This window comes from Paramisgurnus dabryanus, chromosome 3 (genome assembly GCF_030506205.2).
Source record: "Paramisgurnus dabryanus chromosome 3, PD_genome_1.1, whole genome shotgun sequence".
Taxonomy (NCBI): Eukaryota; Metazoa; Chordata; class Actinopteri; order Cypriniformes; family Cobitidae; genus Paramisgurnus; species Paramisgurnus dabryanus.
In genome coordinates this window covers 29,156,553-29,177,459 of record NC_133339.1, presented here as the reverse complement: position 1 = coordinate 29,177,459, position 20,907 = coordinate 29,156,553, and the positions used below count along the sequence as shown (strand labels likewise).

The window sequence follows — 20,907 nt, the reverse complement described above, 5'->3', positions numbered from 1 at the left end:
TTTCAGACACTAGAGCTTCAGGTTTCAGACTCCACAAGGAAAGGGGGGGGGGAACTCATACCATTAGCAGGACAATTGATTGGCCACACAGGCATTCATGCGCTCCCTCCCCCTGGCTGCCTCTGCTGTATGTCGCCCAGATGTGCGGATGTGTGAAGGGTGCTGTCCTTCCTCTCGTCTAATAATACCTCCTTCCGCTCACTCACACATTCCTCTCTCTCTCTGCCTGCCCCATTTCCTCTGCCCTTCCCCCTTCCAATCTGGTGCATGATTGTGCTGTGTCAACAACACATGGTTTATGCAAAGATATATTGGATCTTTAACATGTTTGCTTATTTACAATTTATTATTTGCTTATTTATCATTTACAGTATTTGGTAACTGACAACAACGTAGGTCAGTTTAGCTTTAAAATGTTTAGTATATATAGCTTTTAATTGTGCATTGTATTATCTCTCACATTATGTTTGCAGTTATGTAGGTGTACAAATATTAATTCTCAAATCTAACTGCTTAAGTTTACCCATCTGCTATTGCATTCAATTTTCAGACTTAATGACCAGTTATCAATATTTTTTGTTGTTTTAAGTTAAAGTGAGAGAAAAATCTTAATACTAAAATCTTGGCATAAATGTCTCAGATAGGCTACATTAACTCCATATTATGTAGCATTTTTTATTTAAGAGATTTAAAGCATGTTATTAAGAGGAGTCAAAATATTAATCTTATTAAAATGATGTAGTTTAAACACTATTCTGTCAACAAATGCTATTAATAGGGATTTAAAGAGTCAGTTGTTTTAGGGTTACTACAGGATAACAACTAATAACTTCCATAGAATTGAGAAGCAACCTGATGAGAGATACTGTGAAAGGAAGTGACAGGTTGTGGTTTAACTACACTTGCTGATGGCCCATTAATCCTTTGTAAAGAATACCTAAACGTTTAACTGCTCTTATTCTTTTGTTATCCATATCCTGAGCCAGCTTGATGGTTGAAAAGAAGTGGGAGTGTAACAGTCATGACACCGATCATCCGGCCCGATGCGCTCTCACCGCATCCTGCCTTCCGCGAACACCTCCTGCCTGCCCGCGAGCTCCCCGCGCCTCCCCTTGTCACGTGACCAACAATACTTCAACAACACAGACCAAACCTAGCTGACTCAGAAAATTTCCCAGATAAACCGGTCTTGACATAACACGTCACAAAAATATTTTTGATATGAAATCTTTTATTATACAAAAGTGAGGTAGATATCAAACAGAGACAAAATTGGTGTGTAGTAGCTTATGTCACGTTAACCCAAGACCCACTCAGTGGTGTTGGGCTGTTCTGGTAGCACCTTAAATACGTATTGAACTTAAATACGTAATATTTAAACACATTCAGTACAAGAAAACATTCTTGGCAAATAAATAAATAAGAAAAAATCATGTTAATGTCCATGGGATTTGTTTCAATCACACTTTCTTCAGAAGTAGGCAACATGTCCTAAATCAGATACGTTTTGGACAATAGTTCAAGTTTCCAAAACAAGCCCGGACTTGCGCAATCCACTCTGCGTAACCATCGATCTGATATCGCCTTCTCCAGATCTGGGAATTCCTTTTAGCGAAGTGCTATTGGGATAGCTACTGTTTCCGTGCCACACTACGACTTTCCCTCGGTAGTGCGCAAAGTTCACATATGGCTTCACTCTTTGCACAATAACTCGTGCTGAGCTTTAAGTCTTCCCTTTCAAAATGACACAATTGCTCTTGGCACGTGCACAAATGACAAAGAGTCCAGCTTTCTACCACAGTTCGCAGAATTATTCTGGGATGTCTGCAGAATTCCTCTGACCTCCCCACTCTCCAGTTTGGCTTTTTTGCATGGCAGGAAGTCAGGCTCCGTGGCTGTTCTGCTCCGTCGCTTTCTGGAGTGTCGGTCTAGTTTGCTTGGGTTGTTCTCTTTGTCCACTGTCGGTTCTGCAGGACTGTTGAGATCCGGTTGCGTTTCGAGTCCGGACGTTTGCTTGTCCTCGGAAGGTTGTATCTCCATGGTGCACTGTTGAGTTGGCACTTCAGACACCGTGGAGCTTGAGGTGTCCATCGGCTCGTCTGTTTGTGATGTGCTCTCTGTGACACTGGATGTGTCCGTTTGTCCCTTGCTCTCGTTTTTCAGTCTGGCAAAGTGGTAAATGTCCCTTGCAGATTTCATGACGAGCGTCAGCAGCAGGCTTCGGTGGAGACGGAGTCCACCACGCTGGGTGCGCGAGCTGTACATTTTACCCAAAGCCTGGATCATAATCTGCTTGGCCTCTGCTGTGACTTCCATTGTTGTACTTTAGTTTCTACTTAATTGACTTCCAGTTCCTTTGTAAATATACAAACAATGTTGGTTTAATTTTCTCTATCTTATTTTCACAGTCGTTTCATTCACCGAAGTAAACCTCAGTGTACGGGCAGCGGGCTTTATATAGGTTTGGTGACGTATGCGCTAGTGATAGACATTTGGTCTCCTCCCATGACTTGCTACTACTCTGTTTGAGGAAATAAGCAGAACGTGTATCACTTTCTTCCTGATGTAATCTCTCTGTCATAATACTTTTTTAATGATTAGGTACGGTATCATGAACTGGCTACCACAACACTAATAACTCAAAAAGAATACTAATAATTATAAAAGAAAAAACACAAACTATACTGACCGCCATAGAACATATAATATGCTTACAATTAGATATCTTAATCGACATTAAAATGCCAAATTTGGAAAGTGTTTTAAAGTAAACAACCACTTTCATTTTAATATGTATTATTAGTATCCACTTTCACTTATGCCCATATAAGGAACATCCGCAGGTTAGTCTGCTCTATGGAAAACCCATGACGCGTGGGAAGGTTCAAGCTACTTCCTGTTGCCATATTTGGTTCAAAGCATTTCGTCATACCCCATATCTTAAATGAGCGTCACGCTTCCTCTGCCCATTTACGGGTTATATCCAGCTGTTTTTGCGTAAAACATTTAACAGCGGTTTTTATCGGAAATTACATGTCTGTGTGCATTTCAGTTTCGTTTTCAATTTAGCGTTATGATGTTTCATCAAAAAATGTATTTTGTTCGATAAAGCTATCTTTGTTGTATTTAGGATACCGAGCGGATACATAGACGGAGATATACTGACTCCGTCCAACTTGGTTTTAACCTATCAGCACTGTTTTTAATGGCAACAGAACCATAATATGGGCACATCTGCAATCCAGGCAGCACGAGCTCCACAACAGCAGCGTGTGCTCGGATAATAACAGTGACTAAAGGCCAGCTGAGACGAATGCGCTTTCAAGGTCTGCATAATAATATTGAATAGGCTGACAGGAAGAAACGAGTTCACCGAGTTCCGTACATACTCAGCTCCAGTTATTCAACTTATTAAGTGTCGTGCAGCGATGACAAGAACAAATATTTGCGATGTAGAGCGGTTACAAGCGTGCATGAGTGGATTACATGCAGAAAATAAACTTTAAAATAAGAATCTTGCATTTGCAAATACAAAGATCTAATTGACCCAATTTTTAAATGAAGGTTCCCACATTGAAATGTATTAAGTAAAATAAAAATGCATATAATTTTTAGATTTTTCTTTGTAATATAACAATCACAACAATATATGTAAAGCCCATTGTATGATGCTACACGCATGTTATTATAAACCAGGCTTTAAATGGTCAATTTTATACCATAATTATCTGTACCTTCTCACATAAGAAATATTTATTACTACGTAAAACACTTCAACAAATAAAGAGCCAAAGGAGACACAAAAACCTTTGTTACAAACTTTTATTAAGATATTCAGCTGTATTCTTTGACTTTTCTCTTACTCTTTTTTTTTTATTTGTACAGTAGTTAATGTGCAATTACTTTTGATAATATTGGGTCACAGTTAGGGATTCACAAAGTTATTGGCACTTTGAACACAGACAGAATGGAGTGGATGAGCACTGGCATTACAGGGTCACTGCATGAGCACAGCTGGGTATGGGTTACAACTCATGCTGATAGTGCACGACTAACAATCAAACTTCATTAGTGCTTCTATGTAATATACAGTATATAGATTTGTATAGGGATGTAGTTATAGAAAGTGAGACACTGCATCGTAAAAAAATTGGTTTTCAACCAGTTCATTGATTTGAGGGTTAAAGCAAACTGATATCATCCCCATCCTGTCTGTATTTCTCTGTAACCGATACCACGTCCAGACGTAAATTTGTCTGGCTGTCGCACGTTACTTTACCGAAACGTTTGCAAAATTGGGTTATCGTCATTTTCTTCATCAATCTCGTATCAGGGAGAAGATTGAAAGCAGAGTGTTAGGGAAAAGAATGCAACACACAGAGAAAGAGGTGAGAGTCTTTATGTGTTGCGTCTGTTATTTAGAGTGGAATAGCAGCGCTGCATTCTGGGTAAAGAGGCTTGGGTTGAGAAAACGTAGCAAAAAATTGCAAGCTAAAGTAAAACCTGCAAATACAGCCAGCATCTGTCACTCCCGAAAAGACAAGCCTGATTTCTGCCTTTGCAGAGGGAAGATACATTCGCTGTTTCATTGAGTGTTTGCGTATTAGTTTTTAACTCACATGCCTTTAGTGACCAACCAGTTTACAAATTCACAATGCACAGTACCCCAACAGACTGTACTATAAGGAAGAATGACAAGACTTATAGTCTGCAAAACTCTCACGCTCTTTCTCCACACATGCGAGCGTCTGTCCTCTATCTGCTCTCTGTGCTCTGTAACACAGTCAGACTGAATTGCAAGGTGCCGGGGAGCAGGTCTATAAACGTGAACCCCAGAAAAGGTGCTTTACTCAGGCACAGAAATCAGACAGATAGGCAGTGTGATATGGACATCCCGGCCTTTTATGATCAACACTGGTCCCTTTGTTTTATACACATCCCTTAAGAAACCTTCAAATGTTGGAAAAATTTGGGAAGGCCTGGTTTACCTTTAAATAAAGGAATTAAGTTCTTTAAAAGCGTGTAGTTTCCGTGCCACCTGCGTTAAGCCCTCTGCCAGCTATTGAGCTCAAAAATAAACAGCTCCGCCCCAAAACCACGACATTGGTTGGTGCTCTAGGTGCTCAAACAAACAGAGCAATGTTTTGATAGTGCCACAGAGGCGCAGGCATCAACCAAAGCTGGGATAGGGGAAAGTATTTTAACATTGACATACAATGACACACTTCACCTTTGACCTAACTCAACCGGAGCAAAGCCATCTTTAGCGGTGACTCAGTCTCCATAAGACTTTCTCAGGTATGACACCACCTGGTGTTGGCTGCAAGTAGTAAATCTTAGCTGCTGCTGCAGCAACGACACACCGACAGCAGGTGGCGTGTGGACACAACAGTTCCTCTCCAGCAACGCATGCAGCATATGTGATCTGTGCCATCAAAATGGAGGACGCATAAACACTGGCACAGTCATAACCAGCAAGAGGAGAGAGAAACGCCACTGCTTTACCTCCCACCCAAACATACACACACAGTCTGTCTCCCACAGTCCTCCTCAAAAGGCACCAGTGACCAGGAGGCCTTTAACATCTAAAGGATAGCACACATAGCACCAATATATCCCTCACAACAGCCCCACCTTCCCAGAACTTTAGTCGATACAAAGAAATGAAAAAATACTCAGTACTCTATCATCAGCCAAACGACTCTATATTGTATCCTTAAAAAAACTTGGCAAGTCAACTCTTTCGTCTTGAATTAGTAGTATTCTTAAAAGTAAATACAGTACATATGGTCTGTTAAAAGAAAATAATGGAGAGAAAAGAAATGGATGCATGCACATCTGTGTGACAGTTTTAAAGCCAGATGTTGATTTTGCAAGCGCGTCAATGTTATACATTTCTGCAAAAGAGGCATTATTGTTTTCTGGTCCAAAAAACGAGGTCGCCAGTCGGACCCGAACCAGTCTGCTAAGAAGTAAACCTGCCCGTAGTTCACTTTATTTGCTACGACTTCTGCCTGGAAAACAAACAAACAAACAAGATAAAAACTACAATTTCCAGATATACAAACAGCAGGTAAGCCAGACTTGGTTATGCAAATGAAAGAAACAAAGAGTAAACGCGAGCTAAAACAAAAGGGGTGAAAGACCTAATGTAAGCCATCATTTAAAAAGACAAATGACCTGTTAAAAACGTGGTCAAAATCTGTTCAACAGTCTCTTCAATATTTACATCAGTATTCCGCGTGGCTGGTCGGACACAGGGGTGCATCCCGCTCGAGACCAGACACACACACACACTAATTTAGTCCAAAAACCATCGAGTACGCTCTACAAAAAGGTGCACAATCCGTCAATCTCCTCTACAAAAAAAGGTGCAAAAAGCTCTAGTTCAATCTACGAAAAGGTGCAAAGAGGTCAATTTCCTCTATCATCAGAAATAGGGGCAGCTACTGTATGCGTCCCAGGAGATCAGCAGCCCGACACAATGATAAAACGCGCGCGCGCACACACACACACACACACGTAAAGGTTTTAGACTACTTGGCTATAAAATATTTAAATAGCCCAAAGTATCATATTTCTGTTTAAGCCAGGCATGTGCATTTAAAGCCATGCCTGACCGAACATTAAGATATCACCTGGGATCTCATTCAAATCCTGAATGGAAATCTGGGCATATGCAAAAGTTGATGGGTTATAGCAAACTTTCAGATGGCCGAATTACTTTAAAAGCATCCGTACAGGATGTCCCTCCAATGCACAAACACAGAAACAAACATTCCTTAAATCCCCGAATCAACACATCACCCACATGCAAACACACACTGCCAGCTATGTGCAAGGAATGTATACAGATGGTGACTTGGGCGGACACAGACATGCTTGCCTAAGCGAGCACAGACACACTTTCACACATGCGCACACACACACATGCACAGCTGCCCAAACAGGGACATGGGCAACATCATTCTGTGCCTCCTCTCCTGGGACACAGGCAATGTAAACCCTCCTCCACTCCCAAACACACACAAAGTCAGTCCCAAACCTTAAGACAGTAAAGTGATTAACAATGAGAAGCATAACTTCCCTTCCTCCTTGGGCTGCAAATGTCATTGTGTGGAAGTGGGGAGAAAGCTAAAAGACTTCTAATATTATTTAAAACACATTATTCTGACTTTTTTTTAATAAAAACTGATCTTGAATCTGCCTACATCTGATTCATCCACCAGTTCTTTGTCATTGAAAGCAGCCAGTTTGGCACCACAATCATTTGAACAAAGTCGTACATCGGCAACGGACAGACTGAACGGCCAATCAAATTCAGTCTCAGCGATGGCGTGAACATTAAAAAAAGCAAAGCACCAATCTTTAAGATAATCCTTATGCAAAAATAGTCCTTTACCATTTCCACTTAGTAAGGTGTCCCAAACATAGAAGTAAAACAAAAATAAGGCAAAAAAAAAAAACAACAACAATACAAAGAGATTTTAAAACAATCCCTCTCTATCTCTCGTGCCCCTTAAAGGTGCCATCAGTTTAGTTATATATATTTTTATCCTTTACAATCCTTAATCTTTCATCAACTCTGGATTTATATCATATGCAGTACAAAAGCAGAAGGAGAGAGGAGAGAACAGCAACGTAAAACAAAGAACGTGGCAGAGTAAGATCCCACATATTTTTGAGAGGAATGGAAGGAGAGGAGGATATCGAATTCTTTCCGTTTTAGACTGAACGAGAGACAGAATATGCAACCTACTTCTCCTCTCACTGCTTTCTTCATCTGCTGTTCCTTAGATCGTATGATGAACACATTCGCTGTCTCTCTCTCTCTCACTCTTTTGGGCCAAATACAGTCGGCTCACATAGCCTGGTGCTACAAACGAATACATTCAATTTCGTTACAGTGAAATCAGGGAACCTCAGCCTCCAGTAGAGCATGTGTGTGTTGGTGTGTGCGAGACACCGGAAAACTTTTCCTGGTCCTAATTAGGTACTTAGTATTGTGACTATATATATTCATTGCAGAGCATGGAGGCAACTTCTGTGCAAAAAGGGTTATTCAGCAAAAAACGAAAACAAACAAACAAACAAAAAAACACGATTGAAAATGGTGCCGTCATAAACCCCTTGCGTTCCTCCTTACAGTAGCCTTAACAGACCATGAAACTTCTCCAATCTCCTACCCGACTCTCCCTTCCCATCCCAGGCAAAAGCAGCAGAGCCCAGAGTCACGCAGCAGGGTGGGAGGTGGGTGCGAAGTGGGGCGGCAGAGGGGATGGGGCAGGGCTTTCCTCGCTGGGTCACTCACTGAAACAAAGTGCCACTGTCTCCACCCACACCCTGCAGAGACTCGCCCGAGGAACCTCCAGTCTCCACGGAGGTGCCGCCCTCCAAGCTTGCCGTTTCAAAGGTAGGCTCCGCCCCCAGGCCGTCCCCTTCCATCTTGATGCTGTCGGGAAGGAAGTTGGCGTAGGCGTCACCCTCCGCCATCAGTAGCTTCAGTTTAGGGATCCAGCTTTTCCTTACCACGCGGCGAGCGTTAGTGCACATGTCCGCTGCGATGGCGTTCATCTCGCTCTCCTTAAAGCTGGTGGCGAAGTTCTGGCAGTAAACTGTTGACAGACACAAAAGATAGAGGGTCATATCCAACTGGTGTATCTATTGGCGTTTTTCCATTGCATGTTACCCCACGGTTTGGGTCGGTCAGATCAGATCACCTCCCTTTGGCTTGATTAGCCTTTCCATCGAGTTTAGTAACACTTTGGAGTAGGAGGGATTATAGGCATATCGTTATATTTGTGCTGCCTACTGTTGTGACATCATACTACTTGTTTACTCGAGACAGCGCAAGCTAGCATGAGGGTAAAGCTAATTTTTTATATTATGGCACTTTTACATAAGCTGGTAGTCAAGATTCTCTCAGACCAATTAGTGATCAACAGTGTTTTCGCATCACGTTTTGGTATCAGCTAGGGTCGCTTGGAACTAGGGCTGGGTATCGATTCAGATGTTCCAGATCGATTCAATTTCGATTCACAAGCTATCAAATCGATTCGATTTCGATTCTCAATTCAATTTTCGATTCAAGTGGGTAATTAATAAAAAGAAATTAAAAGCCACAACACTGTCGTTGTCGTCTTGCTTGCGAAATCCAAAATGCTTCCATACCTCTTACTTTTTATGTGAAGGTGGCATCAACGTCAATGAAGCACCTAAAACCACCATTTTAAGTACTGAATAAAAGAATGACAGGCTCCTTGGTATCGCGCAAAGCAAAAAAGAGGGTGACATCTAGTGAAGAATACTAGTAATTTGATTAATGTTAATCTTACGTTCAATGTTTGCAGGAAAAAATATGGAAAAAATCGATTCTGCTCTTTGAGAATCGATTTTGAATCGACCATGTTAAAAAAAAGATTAATCGAAAAATCGCAAAAAAATTTTGCCCAGCCCTACTTGGAACCCTGACCGAGGTGCTACTAAAAAGAAGTATCAGGTACTACATACTGCACCCAGTGGAAAAGCCCCTAAAAGTAAACTGACCCAAACTAAACCGTGGGGTACCATGTAATGGAAAAGTGCCATAAAGTCTTTATGCAAAAATAGTACCATTTCCACTTGGCAAGGTGTCTCAAACATAGTAAAACAAAAATAAGGCAAAAAAGGTGCTTGCCACACCTGCCAATGGCAATTGAGTTTAAACATTTAGAGGCCATAAATAATTCCTTACTGCATTTTTATTTAAAAACATACATTATTTTGTCTATGACAATGTGATTATTTAGCATATTTTTCCTTGTATATCAATGCTATATTTTTACAAAATGTTATGTTCAATGTAATGTTATGATCAAAACATAATGTAGGCTTGACTTTATGGCTTTTATAGCGTGACTTTATACAGTAAATAATTTAAAATGACTTCAGCTAGGTTTTCAATGATCAACCAACTGAGCTAGAGGAACATTGCATTTCACATCTAAATTCTGAAACAGATTTGTGCCATGTTTTCACTTATATACAAGGGAGTCCATAATAAATAACAGAAGAGCTACTCACACTTGACTGCATGCAACACACGACTGTCCAGTGGCTTACGACTGGGGTCATTGGTGGAGGAGCGGATGCCGGTTCCACAGCTGTTTGCCAGAGTACTCCTGTACATCATTCAGAAAGAGAAGGAACAGCGTTATAACAGATCATTCAGCCTTGACAACTGTAAGAAAGAAACGGTAAGACGTCCCAGACTCACCTATCAAAGAAAGCAGCCAGCAGCCTCCTCAGAAGAACTTTGTGTCTGGTGCCTGCACTGACGTGACAGTTCATCAGCTGAGCTCGTGAGATGTACACGCTGGTACCTGTGAACCAGGACAATCACTTAAAAAAGCGTGAAGCCTTACTCATATTCATGTAAATGAACTAACACACGAGGTAAGACATGACTCATCAATTTGCATGAATGCATACTAATCACAAAAATTAATGTAAAACAGTTTTTTTAACCTGAAAATAGCATTTCATAGAAATAAACAAAAATACAACTATATAAATATAGGAATATTCTGCAGTACTTCTGTATTGTTAATTAAATGTAAACAAATCGTTGTCCTCTGCTTTTTTGTGTATCTTTTTCGTGTAAAGCTGCTTTGGAAAAATGAACAATTGTGAAAAGCGCTATATAAATAAAATTGAACATCTGTTAACTTTTTTGTACAAAGGTCAGATTTCTTTGATTTCAATTGACCTTTGGAATGTCCTGCTGGGATAACACGGATCATTAGGTTCTGCACAAACTTGTGAAGCTCCTGCCAGCTGCAAGCAGGGTATTGGGTAAAATACTGAATGGTAAGAAATGCCATTAAACTAATATTAGATTACTGTATTAAATCACTAGTGCTTTCATATGTGTTACCCCACTGTTTGTGTATACACACCATATATTATATGATATATATGAACATCAAACACTGGCGTGTACTCCGTATTCTAGGATTAAAAATATAAACCGGCCAAAAGTCATTATAGTCCAAGTCTGCCTACATGGAGAAAAACAGATTTCAAACTCATTCAAAGCTTTTTTTCCATCATGCTTTTAATTAACTAAGCATTTTCCTCACATTATTTCCATTTTCGCTTCTCATTCCTCCAGCGCTTTTGTATTCGTTCATCTTTTAATGACTTTCTGATGACGTTTTTTTCCGAAGACCTTTTTATCGTTAGTCTTGTCTGTTTCAATTCTCATTTCATTTTCCACTTTATATTCCTTCATGTCTGATCTTGCTCATGTGCTTTCTGTTATCATTCTGCGCAGCATTCCGAGCAGCATGTTTATATATGAATGCTGTTTAAATAAAGTCGTAGCGATTAGCAGAATGCCTATTATGTGTACTGAGCTCATCCTGTCGAACGAATTGGAGCCGCTTAAGGCCACATTACCGCATGAAAAATACAAAAGCCTCCATTAACTCACAATCGCTCAACAAAACCTGTTTTACACCACATAAAAACAAAAAAACACAGCTTCTCTATAAACGGTTGACCCATCTTTCACCACTCGAGAATTTTTTGATTTTCATGGGCAGTTGAACTTGTATGATGTATGATGCTGGTTGCCTTCCTTTTATTCTTCATATAGATGAAGTTTACCATTATTTTATGAGCAGATGTTTTCGCTTACAAAGCAACTTACAAGTGCATACACAGTCATGAACGCTTGAACAACAAATGGATGCTCCGTCTCACTATAATTTACCTTCGACTCAATTTATTTTGGCAGACTGGTGTAATTTAAGACTAAAGCCCTTTTTACACACAGATTACTAGGGGTGTCCCGATTAGGGCTGTGCAAGTAATCTTTTTTTCCCAATTTTTGATTAAAACCATTACAAAAACAAGATTAGCGAGGTAAAACAATTATTGTGCAATTAAAATATAAATTGCATGCCACTGAAGTGTTTGTAAGGCACTTTTAAAGGCACCACTGCTTTGACATGTGTAGCCTATTGCAACACTTGCTTAAAAAAAAGGTTAAATAAATCCGCTCAGTCACTAAATAATTGTGTAAAATAACTGTGATTATGATTTTGCCCATAACTGAGCAGACCTAGTACGGATAAAATTTTTTGGTCTCCCGATCAAAGTCATTTAATATTGAGGATTGGCCGTTACCTAGTCCCTGATCTGATACTTGGATTTTCCTTGTGCTAGGTGCATACTATTAGTATATTAAGCTTATTAAAATCAACCCAGTTTATGTTTGACAACTAAAAACTCTGCAATGCATTAAGAACAAAGTTTTAGCACGAATCAAATGCTGTACAGTACAGTACAGTCAGTACAGTGATCTCGAACCTGAAACTAGCTCCAGTTTCTCTGCGGGGTCACCTTCCTCATACAGTTTGGGATGACAGCGATTACCAATCTGGGCAATGAGCTCAGCGGGGAGAGAGGCGAGATCCTGTCGTCCACGCATTCTGGGCCGTGTCTCCGAGTGGTCAGGAAGAGCCTCCACACGCTCACCTGCTGAGGAAAAGAAAGAGGGAGAAAGTTTTTGAAGAGCTTCGAAACACTTAAAAAATATATGTTCATATTGCACGCACTCTAGACAGTTACAAAGATTAAACCAGCACTCAAGTCTTATGACTCTCAAAAACAGACAGATAATACAGAGCTCTTGGGACTGAGGCTAATAAAAGACCTGTGAAATCCAACGGCATCGGAACACATTTAGTTTTCATGCCTTCTGAGAGAAGATAAGAAGAACTTCTGATAAAATATTCATGAGCTCTGAACAGCTGAAACATTTAACAAAAAGTGTGAATTTAGCCGATGTTCCCATCTAAGCAGTACAAAAGAAAGTTGAAACTAGTTTGTTCAAAAATGGAACCCCCCAAAAAACTCAAAATACAGATCTAAATTGAGTGCTGGTTTGGTTAGGTGCTATTACCAAAGTTTTTGCTATGGACTCACCTGCAGCACCCACGTTGAGCATGCTGTACATGGTGTACATGTTGCAGATCTGCCTGTACTGCTCTTCAGTGCCATCATCTGCCACCTCCTCCTCTTCCTCGTCGTCATGGTAAGAAATAGGTGAATCGCTGGCATAGGCGCTCAAGGTACCAGGGCTGGTGCCTTCCGGGGTGGCGCTGCTCGTCCCGTTGCCATTCCCATTGGTGTTGCCGCCGTGACCCCCCTGTCCCATTCCAAGACCCATTGCAAGTCCCATGCTACCCTGCTGCTGGATGGCGCTTCCACGTGCCATCTCTTGGGAAAAGCGAGCCGCCTTCCTCATCCCTCCTCCGCCCGATCCCCCCGAGCCTCCTCCGCCTTCCCGAGTGCTTCCTTCCCAAAGCCGCTTGGCCACTGGCGTGCACACCACAGAATAGGGCGACGCCTCCGGTTGCTCAGTCTTTACCCGAGACACCAGGGGCAACGGCGTCAGGCAGGAAGTAGGCCGACTGACTGTCGCAGCTACCACCGCACCACCTCCGTTGGCCGCAGCCCCGGCTGCCGTCTGGGTAACCGGGCTCTGAGGCTCCGAAGGAGGGGTCTCTTCAGTGTGAAGGCCTTGTGAGTCACAGCTAGGAGAGCTGACCTTCAAGAAGAACTCTGTGCCTTTCTCCATGATCTGCTGGATCTGGAGAAAGCCGGCCGTGTACATGAGCAGAAACTGGTCTCCTACGTTCATGCTGAGCCGGCCAGTGTAGCAAAAGGCCAAGATCTGCTGAAAGCTCTGGGGCTGTACGGCCGGGGGCAGCTCCACCACCGTTGGGGTCTTACTGCCCGCATTGCTGTTGAAGAGGTCGCGAAAGTAAGAGCTGCTGGCCGCCAGCACGGCACGATGAGCTTTGAAAGTGTGGCCCTTTACCACGACAGACACGTCGCAGTACAGGCCCTGAAGACGCTGCTCATTCAGACACTCCAAGACATTGTTGCCAAAGTTTGGGATCGCCATCTGAAGGGTCTGAGCCATGGCGCTATGGCCAGCACCGCCACAGAAATCTGAGAGGAAGAGAAAAAGAGACAGATGGAAAAGAAAGAAAGAGATCATTGTAAGCAGCATTCTCTCGGTGGAGAGCATAGTAGTTCATCCCGAAAGACTCGCTGCCAACCATCACTTGCTTTAAATGCAGTGAAATTTTTTGCAAACGGCAATAGCCTATTACAATAAAAGGAAAGTTAGTTGTACCACAGGAGCAAGCTTGTATACACCTTTATCAGACTCGTCTTACAACATCCAGCCTGCAAATAATAGGGGGTTGGTAAGCAGACTCTAAAAACCTGTGAGCGGGATGTGACTGCTAATCTGAATGAGATGGTGATTCAGCTGAGACAGAGATAAAATGGCACTCTTTACAGTACTACAGCGGGGAGGGAGGGAGAGAGAGAGAGAGAGAAAGAGAGATTCAAAACCTCACAGTGATTGAGGTCATAGTTGAGGAAGAGTGTGGAAACAATGGGCTTTGACTGACACCGCTGTCAGTCTTATTACTACTAAATGTGACACCATGAGCAAAGCCATCATTGAAGCTCAAAAGGAAATCCACAGTAAACAGTTAACTTTCACTTTCTGCTTTTATTAGGCTACTCAGCATGTTACTATGGAGTTTAAAACTTTTGCAACAACATTGTCAATTTCCTTGTGTGAACAATTTTGCAAGTCACCAAACTGACTTGATACACCAACACCGTATGCCTTAACTTTCCAAGTACTGACTTTCTTAATCCATATAAACATTATATGGCCTATTGTTCGGAAAACAACTAACTGTAAAGTAAAAACAGCCCTCGAATCATGGTTAACTTAAACAACGTGGCTGTGCGCTGAATAAATCGCCCATCTCAAAATAACTCGAAGCACTGCCAAACATGAGACTATGTGATAAACTTCACACGTTCAGCTCGGACAGTGCTTACTGAACAACGGCCTGTAAGGGAGAACATCTGGGCAAATGTTACACACACAGAAATCACTGATTCTGACATCTGATCACACAGATCTAATAGGACGTTCATGGTAAAAGAAGTACCCTCTTTGTTTGACTTCTCCCCAACTCCCCCCTCCTTCCCTGCATGCACAAACACAAGCCATAGACATCAGACAAAACGGCTTGTTTACAGTTGGCCACAGAGCAGCGGCACACATGCACACGGAGAAAGAGAGCGAGGACGCGGGTTTAAGAACTTTTCCTTCAGTGGGGGAGGAGATAGGACACCATAGGTATGATTATCACAGCGTGTGGGGGGCAAACAACCTTTAAAGGCTTTACATACTGCCCTGTACGTAACATGCAAAGAGTAAACATACCAAAATAACCACTACTTTTACATTTATGCATATGGCCGACACGGTAAGTTACTTACAGTGCATTCAAGATATACATTTCATTTGCATTCAAGGGATTTAAGCCCTACATTTTACCTCACAACCTGCTCTTTGAAAACAAACTATCAGGTAGAGATAGCTAATGCAGATATTCACAATCTCTAGAGTATAGCTTATAATCAATTTGGAGTGTTGTGCCACTTCTCTCAAAGTAAAAAAGTAGCTTAACCACATAAAAAAAATATGTAGTATTATTTAGTATTTACTATAGTAAACAGAAGTAAAATGTAGCTTGTTATACTATACAGCACACTTAGTTTTAGTAAAGTGCTATAGTAAATTGTAACTTGTTATACTATACAGCACACTTAGTTTTAGTAATGTGCTATAGTAAATTCCAACTTGTTATACTATACAGCACACTTCGTTATAGCAAAGTGCTATAGTAAACTGAAGTAAATTGTGGCTTGTAATACTATACAGCACACTTAGTTAATGTATACTATAGTTTTTCTTTAGTATTAACTAGTGAATTGACAAATTACATAGCTAGTAAACACTGTAGTATACTTCAGAATTATTTACTATAGTAAACTGTAGTATACTGTAACATATACTATATTTTATAATGTATAGCAGTGGTTCTCAAACTTTGTTGGCGTGCATCCCCCCTTGGGTAGGGTGCATCCCTTCATGACCCCACAAAGAAAATGCATGACAAACCATTTAAAATTTGAATTAAACAAAACATATTAAATTATACAATGTAGTGCTGTTGGTTAGTAGCCTTATTTTTTTCTGATTTAATTACACCGAATTTATGATGAATAAATGTATTTTATAAAATGACATTAAACTGGGGCCCCCCGGCACCATCTCCAGGGCCCCAGTTTGAGAACCACTGTACTATAGCATTCTTTAGTACGAAATATAGTGAATGGACAGACTGTAATTTAGTATTTACTATAGTAAACTGTAGTAACTTGTAGCATACTGGAGCATATTATACCATAAACTGCACTACTTTATAATGAATATTGTATAATTAAATATAGAAAATGTACAAACTGTAGTAAATACTGCAGAATAGTTTAGTATTTACTTTAATAAATTGTTGTAAATATAAGTATGTCATAGTATATTATAGTTATTACAACACTTTGTTAGTGAATCCTACATTGTTGTATTAGTTACTATAGTAAATTGACCGAGTTAGTAAATACTGTACTGTACTTAGTATTTACTAGTGAACTGTAGTACGCTGTAGTATATTACTACACTTTGTTAAGGTATACCACACTGCTTTGTTAGTGCTAACCATAGTGAACTTACAAACTTTAGTGTAAATACTGTAAGATATTCTGGTAAGGTTCAAAAACACTACAGTATCTAATAATTTTACTATAGTTTACTAGAGTAAATACTTAAGTACATTAAATTATTTTGTCATATGGCTATATGTACCTGAATTTACCTTATATGTTAAAAAAAGATACAGCTTCACAAATCCAGTAAATACTGTGGTGCCAAATCTGTGGGATGGAAGTACAGACGCAGTCACGTCGATGCACGAGACAACGCATTTTATATAACAATGCAGAAGACAATATAGAAAACGATAAACAGCAAACCTTTGGCCGCCAGTGCTGCCCGTACAGCAGTGTTGTGCGGCGGCAGGTTAACCGTGTGTCAATCAATCTGCCCACTCGTCCGTCCTGAGTCCTGCCACGGGCCGGAGGTTAGAAATGATGGCAAACGCGCTTACTATGACCCACTCTGTGAGATATGCAGCACCTACATGCGAGCGAGCACAAACGCGTTCAGCGCGGGGTGGGGGAAATCGCCGCGTTCACATAAAATGAGTTTGCCAAGGCGGTACACATCTGCCGCTGTTGTCCCGTGTTTGCCAATGCACCGCATCGAGAGCGTGCCTACATCCTGGGGCCTAGACGGGTCCGATTCGAGCACCCGGAGCGGAGCTGCTTAGCACAACTGTACCGCTAAAATTTGGGTTCGCCCCGTTCTCCACGCCACTACAACACACAAGTGTAACGCTCGAGATTCTACCGATGCATGTGCTTGTGGATAAAAATAATCTCTTTGACGCCCGATTGCATAGTTTTACATCCCACGGAATTTAAAGTTAATGTTGCTTAGCCATTTCGCGCTAGTTCAGACACCCCACCTTATCTTATTTTACAGACATCAACAGGTCATCCCGGGACAAATGCACGAACTGGGGGCGAGCCAGACTAAACCAGCGCTGACAGTAGGGGGGGTCAGTTAGACACCGCCAATAAGAAAATGATTTAACTACTCGTCGCCACAACAACATCAATCTCAGTCAACGTGGTGTCCTCAAATAAATCAAAAACATTAGCGCTGATATATTAAAACGATCCAGTGATGTTGTGTTTTAATGCGAGCCATATCTGACTCCGGAACATCTGCCAGCGCGAGTGTTCAGCCATGTCAGTGAGGTCGGCGAAGTGGTTAAACTTTTTGTTGGTACATTAGTCTGTGCCCATCCCCCACCGCGCACCTTCCCCAAAACAATACCCCCCAAAAATCTCAAAGCCATCGGATTTCAGCCAAAATGCCTGAACGACCGAGGACAGCCGCTCGCCGGCCGTCCGCGGGTGTCACACAGCCTCACATGACCCAGCGCGGATACTCGAAGGCGGGATACTCACCCCTTAGCTGGAAGCCGTTTCAAAGTGTTTCAATGGAGTCCGACGCGCTCGCTCTCCTTCACTCTCTCGCCTCGTCTGTCTCGCGCTGGAAACAGCCATTCATTGTGGGCACAGGCGCGAAGTCGATCGCAGAGCTATCGATTCCAAACTCTTTTCCAGCGGGATACGGAGCGCAGAGTCACTGATCATGCATAGACTAGACATGACTCCCCATCGTCACTCAATCGCATGATCATCACAGGCGCAGCCTCAATGCCAAGAGACCTATCCAGCGCTGAGATGTATTTGCGCATAGGCTGGCACAGCAACAGCGAAATGAGCCACCGCCTCGTTTCCATACGTGCGCAAAAAGTAGGCCATGCGTCTCTGCGTCTCAGACACATCCCCAATTAGAGCGAGCAGGAACGCCATGAACTCATAACTATATTCAGCGAAGGGACATTGACGGGTTTTAAAGCTTTCACCAATTTAAGTGTACTTATATTAAACGATATTTAGGTTTTTTTCTTGCCTCCCAAAAACAGTGCCCTGAATCCTGCTGTATTATTTTTTGCCTTGAATAATCCCGCATATTTAATCAAAGCAAGAAATAAACTATAATTTATTGCAACAGCTAGATCAAATAGAAAGTCTGTAACCACTGTAAAGTTTTAGTCAGTTGGGTGATTTAGTCAGGTGGGTAAATCTTTTATCAAAAATTTTACATGGCAAAAAAACATATACTCACTGTAGGTTCGGATAATCCATTTAAGGTGGTCGCCAACGTGAACAAGACCAAAATCTGCAGGTCATACGTGTAATTCTAACTATATGAAAACTATATGAGCACGTGACGTCATAGGCTGGCCCTATAGATGTCCTTACATTACCCCAGTGAGCTGCATTTACAATTGCATTTTTGTGTCTGAAGAAACGTGCGCACAGGCTTCCGTAGTCACGATTTGGTGAAAGTGAAAATACCGGGTTGCCAGATTGGTGTAAGATTATGATTAGACAGTGATTTAGTTTGTATGGTATAGTTTATATATTGTGAAAATCGAACATAACTAAATAAACTATTATTAATTATAAAAATATTAATGATAATTCTAATAATAAATTCAAAAAGAGTCATGGTCACAAAAACATATCTGCTGCTAAATCACTACCAGTGATTTTGCATTAAGGAAAATAATTGATTATTGATTATAAATACCAAATAATAAGCTTTCTTAAAATAAAGTGAGCACTTTTTAATTTTCCCCTTTGGGATGTATTTTATTTAACCAAAAAGAAGGGGTTTTGTCTGCAGAAGTGCTTAACCTATAACTAGAATACTATAAAATGTATTTGTTATCCTTTGATAAAACACACCCATTTACATTATCCACACATAGCCTATGAAAATCCTGAGGTACTTGAAACGGTTGCTGTAAACCTAATGCTATACATGCATTTACAAACAATAGATGTACTGCCCTCTAGTGGAATTATTATAATATGTGACCCAGTCTATGAAATCCCAGTTAAAGTCATTTTTGTGTTTTACAGATTTCACCAATAGGGTCACATATAATATCTTCTACGTTAAGAACCATATTTAAACACTTTTATAGCTGCTGCATTTAAATATATGGCAATTCAAGAATACTCTTTCACTTCTCTTTCCAAAACCAATGATGTTTCCAATACCAGGATGTTTGCAATAGCCTACCAATTACAGAAAGACTCTCCTTAGAGCAACCTGAAGGTAAAAGCCTTGCTAAACGTTGTAACAGTATTACTGCATGGCTCACAGTTTGCCTCAGGCAGGGACGAAACTGATGTTTTTGTTTTAATTAGATAATAGTTTGGCTCAAGTAGGCCAGAAAACTAATTTCTCCAAACCACTTGCAGCATCTTGTGTATAATTCAGGGCTCATCACCTTTTATTGTCTTCTTTTAGACCAGAACATAATATTTCAGCACCTTTAATATAAGCAGGTATATTTAACCCTCTCTCATATGAATAAATAAAAATAAGCTAGCCTATGTACAATAATAATCCATATTAATGAAATATTAACTGAAATAAATATTAAAATTGTAGAATTTCTAGTGAATTAACTTTTATAAAGACTTTATTTTTTACTAAAAAATTTTTTTTTGCAAATAAAGTTCTGCACACTTAATTCTTATTGACATTCTTGCACTAATGGTTACTTTATACCAAATCTTAAAATGGTGAAATGTTCTCACTACCATTATTTCTAAATGTAGGAAATTGTATGTTTGTTTTTAAAGGGAAAGTTCACCCAAAAATGAAAATTCTGTCATCATGTACTCACCCTAATGTTGTTCAAAACCTATGAGTTTCTTTTTTCCTGTTGAACACACAAGAAGCTATTTCAATGAATGATGTTAATCACACAGTTGTTGCGAGTACCCACTAACTTCCGTAGTAGGAAAAACAAATACTTATGTGTGCTTATCATAATTTATCAAAATATTTTCTGTTTTTTCAACAAAATAAAGAAACAGGTTTTGGGTAAGTACATGATGACAGAATTTTCATTTTGGGGTGAACTATTTAACTATTGTTGATTTTTTTTTTCAAAGTAAAACATGAACTATGAACTATACGCATAGTGCTAAAATGCACTAAAAGCTCGTAATCATAGGGGGACCATTTTTAGTGCTATATAGAACCTATAAAGCACCTATGAAGAACCACCCGGGGGTGATATAGCACCACCATAACACCACATATGGTTTTATATAGCACAATAGGGTTCTACACATGTGCTACATAGGTGCTATATGGCACTTGAAATGGTTCTACTATGATTACAAGCCAGTGAACCACTTTTACTGCTGTTTAGCATCGTTTGTTTTTTTGAGTGTATTTGGACAAACACACATGAGATA

The 20,907-nt window shown here is 40.6% G+C and overlaps 2 protein-coding genes across 8 annotated transcripts; both read right to left on the bottom strand.

Annotated features, from left to right (window-relative positions):
* Positions 1–1,213: 1,213 nt before the first annotated feature.
* Positions 1,214–2,442, bottom strand: ier2a (immediate early response 2a). The gene has a single exon (XM_065276670.2). The coding sequence runs from the start codon at positions 2,314–2,316 to the stop codon at positions 1,738–1,740; it is 579 nt and encodes a 192-aa protein (XP_065132742.1). The 5' UTR covers positions 2,317–2,442; the 3' UTR covers positions 1,214–1,737.
* Positions 2,443–3,805: 1,363 nt separating this feature from the next.
* On the bottom strand, positions 3,806–18,936 carry nacc1a (nucleus accumbens associated 1, BEN and BTB (POZ) domain containing a). Of its 7 annotated transcripts, XM_065276696.2 has the most exons (7): positions 16,960–17,507; positions 16,803–16,860; positions 12,973–14,004; positions 12,355–12,525; positions 10,256–10,361; positions 10,063–10,160; positions 3,806–8,615 (listed from the first exon to the last, which is right to left on the bottom strand). In XM_065276696.2, exons 3-7 carry the CDS (start codon positions 13,973–13,975, stop codon positions 8,308–8,310), a joined length of 1,686 nt encoding a protein of 561 aa, XP_065132768.1. In that variant the 5' UTR covers positions 13,976–14,004; positions 16,803–16,860; positions 16,960–17,507; the 3' UTR covers positions 3,806–8,307. The 7 variants fall into 7 exon arrangements, with proteins under 7 accessions (XP_065132768.1, XP_065132759.1, XP_065132805.1 ...); XM_065276687.2 differs by lacking the exons at positions 16,803–16,860; positions 16,960–17,507 and adding an exon at positions 18,749–18,936; XM_065276733.2 differs by lacking the exons at positions 16,803–16,860; positions 16,960–17,507 and adding an exon at positions 18,022–18,351 and having other exon boundaries at positions 12,355–12,522.
* Between the last annotated feature and the right edge of the window lie 1,971 nt (positions 18,937–20,907).

What these genes read in the sequence shown, in the direction of transcription:
- ier2a (XM_065276670.2), bottom strand. Translation starts at nt 2,316, where the DNA reads ATGGAAGTCACAGCAGAGGCCAAGCAGATTATGATCCAGGCTTTGGGT.
- nacc1a (XM_065276687.2), bottom strand. Translation starts at nt 13,975, where the DNA reads ATGGCTCAGACCCTTCAGATGGCGATCCCAAACTTTGGCAACAATGTC. An exon ending in GCTCAACGTGGGTGCTGCAG is followed by an intron (nt 12,526 to 12,972) that starts GTGAGTCCATAG and finishes TCTTTTCCTCAG; the next exon opens with CAGGTGAGCGTGTGGAGGCT. An exon ending in TGTGTTGCATGCAGTCAAGT is followed by an intron (nt 8,616 to 10,062) that starts GTGAGTAGCTCT and finishes GTCTGTCAACAG; the next exon opens with TTTACTGCCAGAACTTCGCC.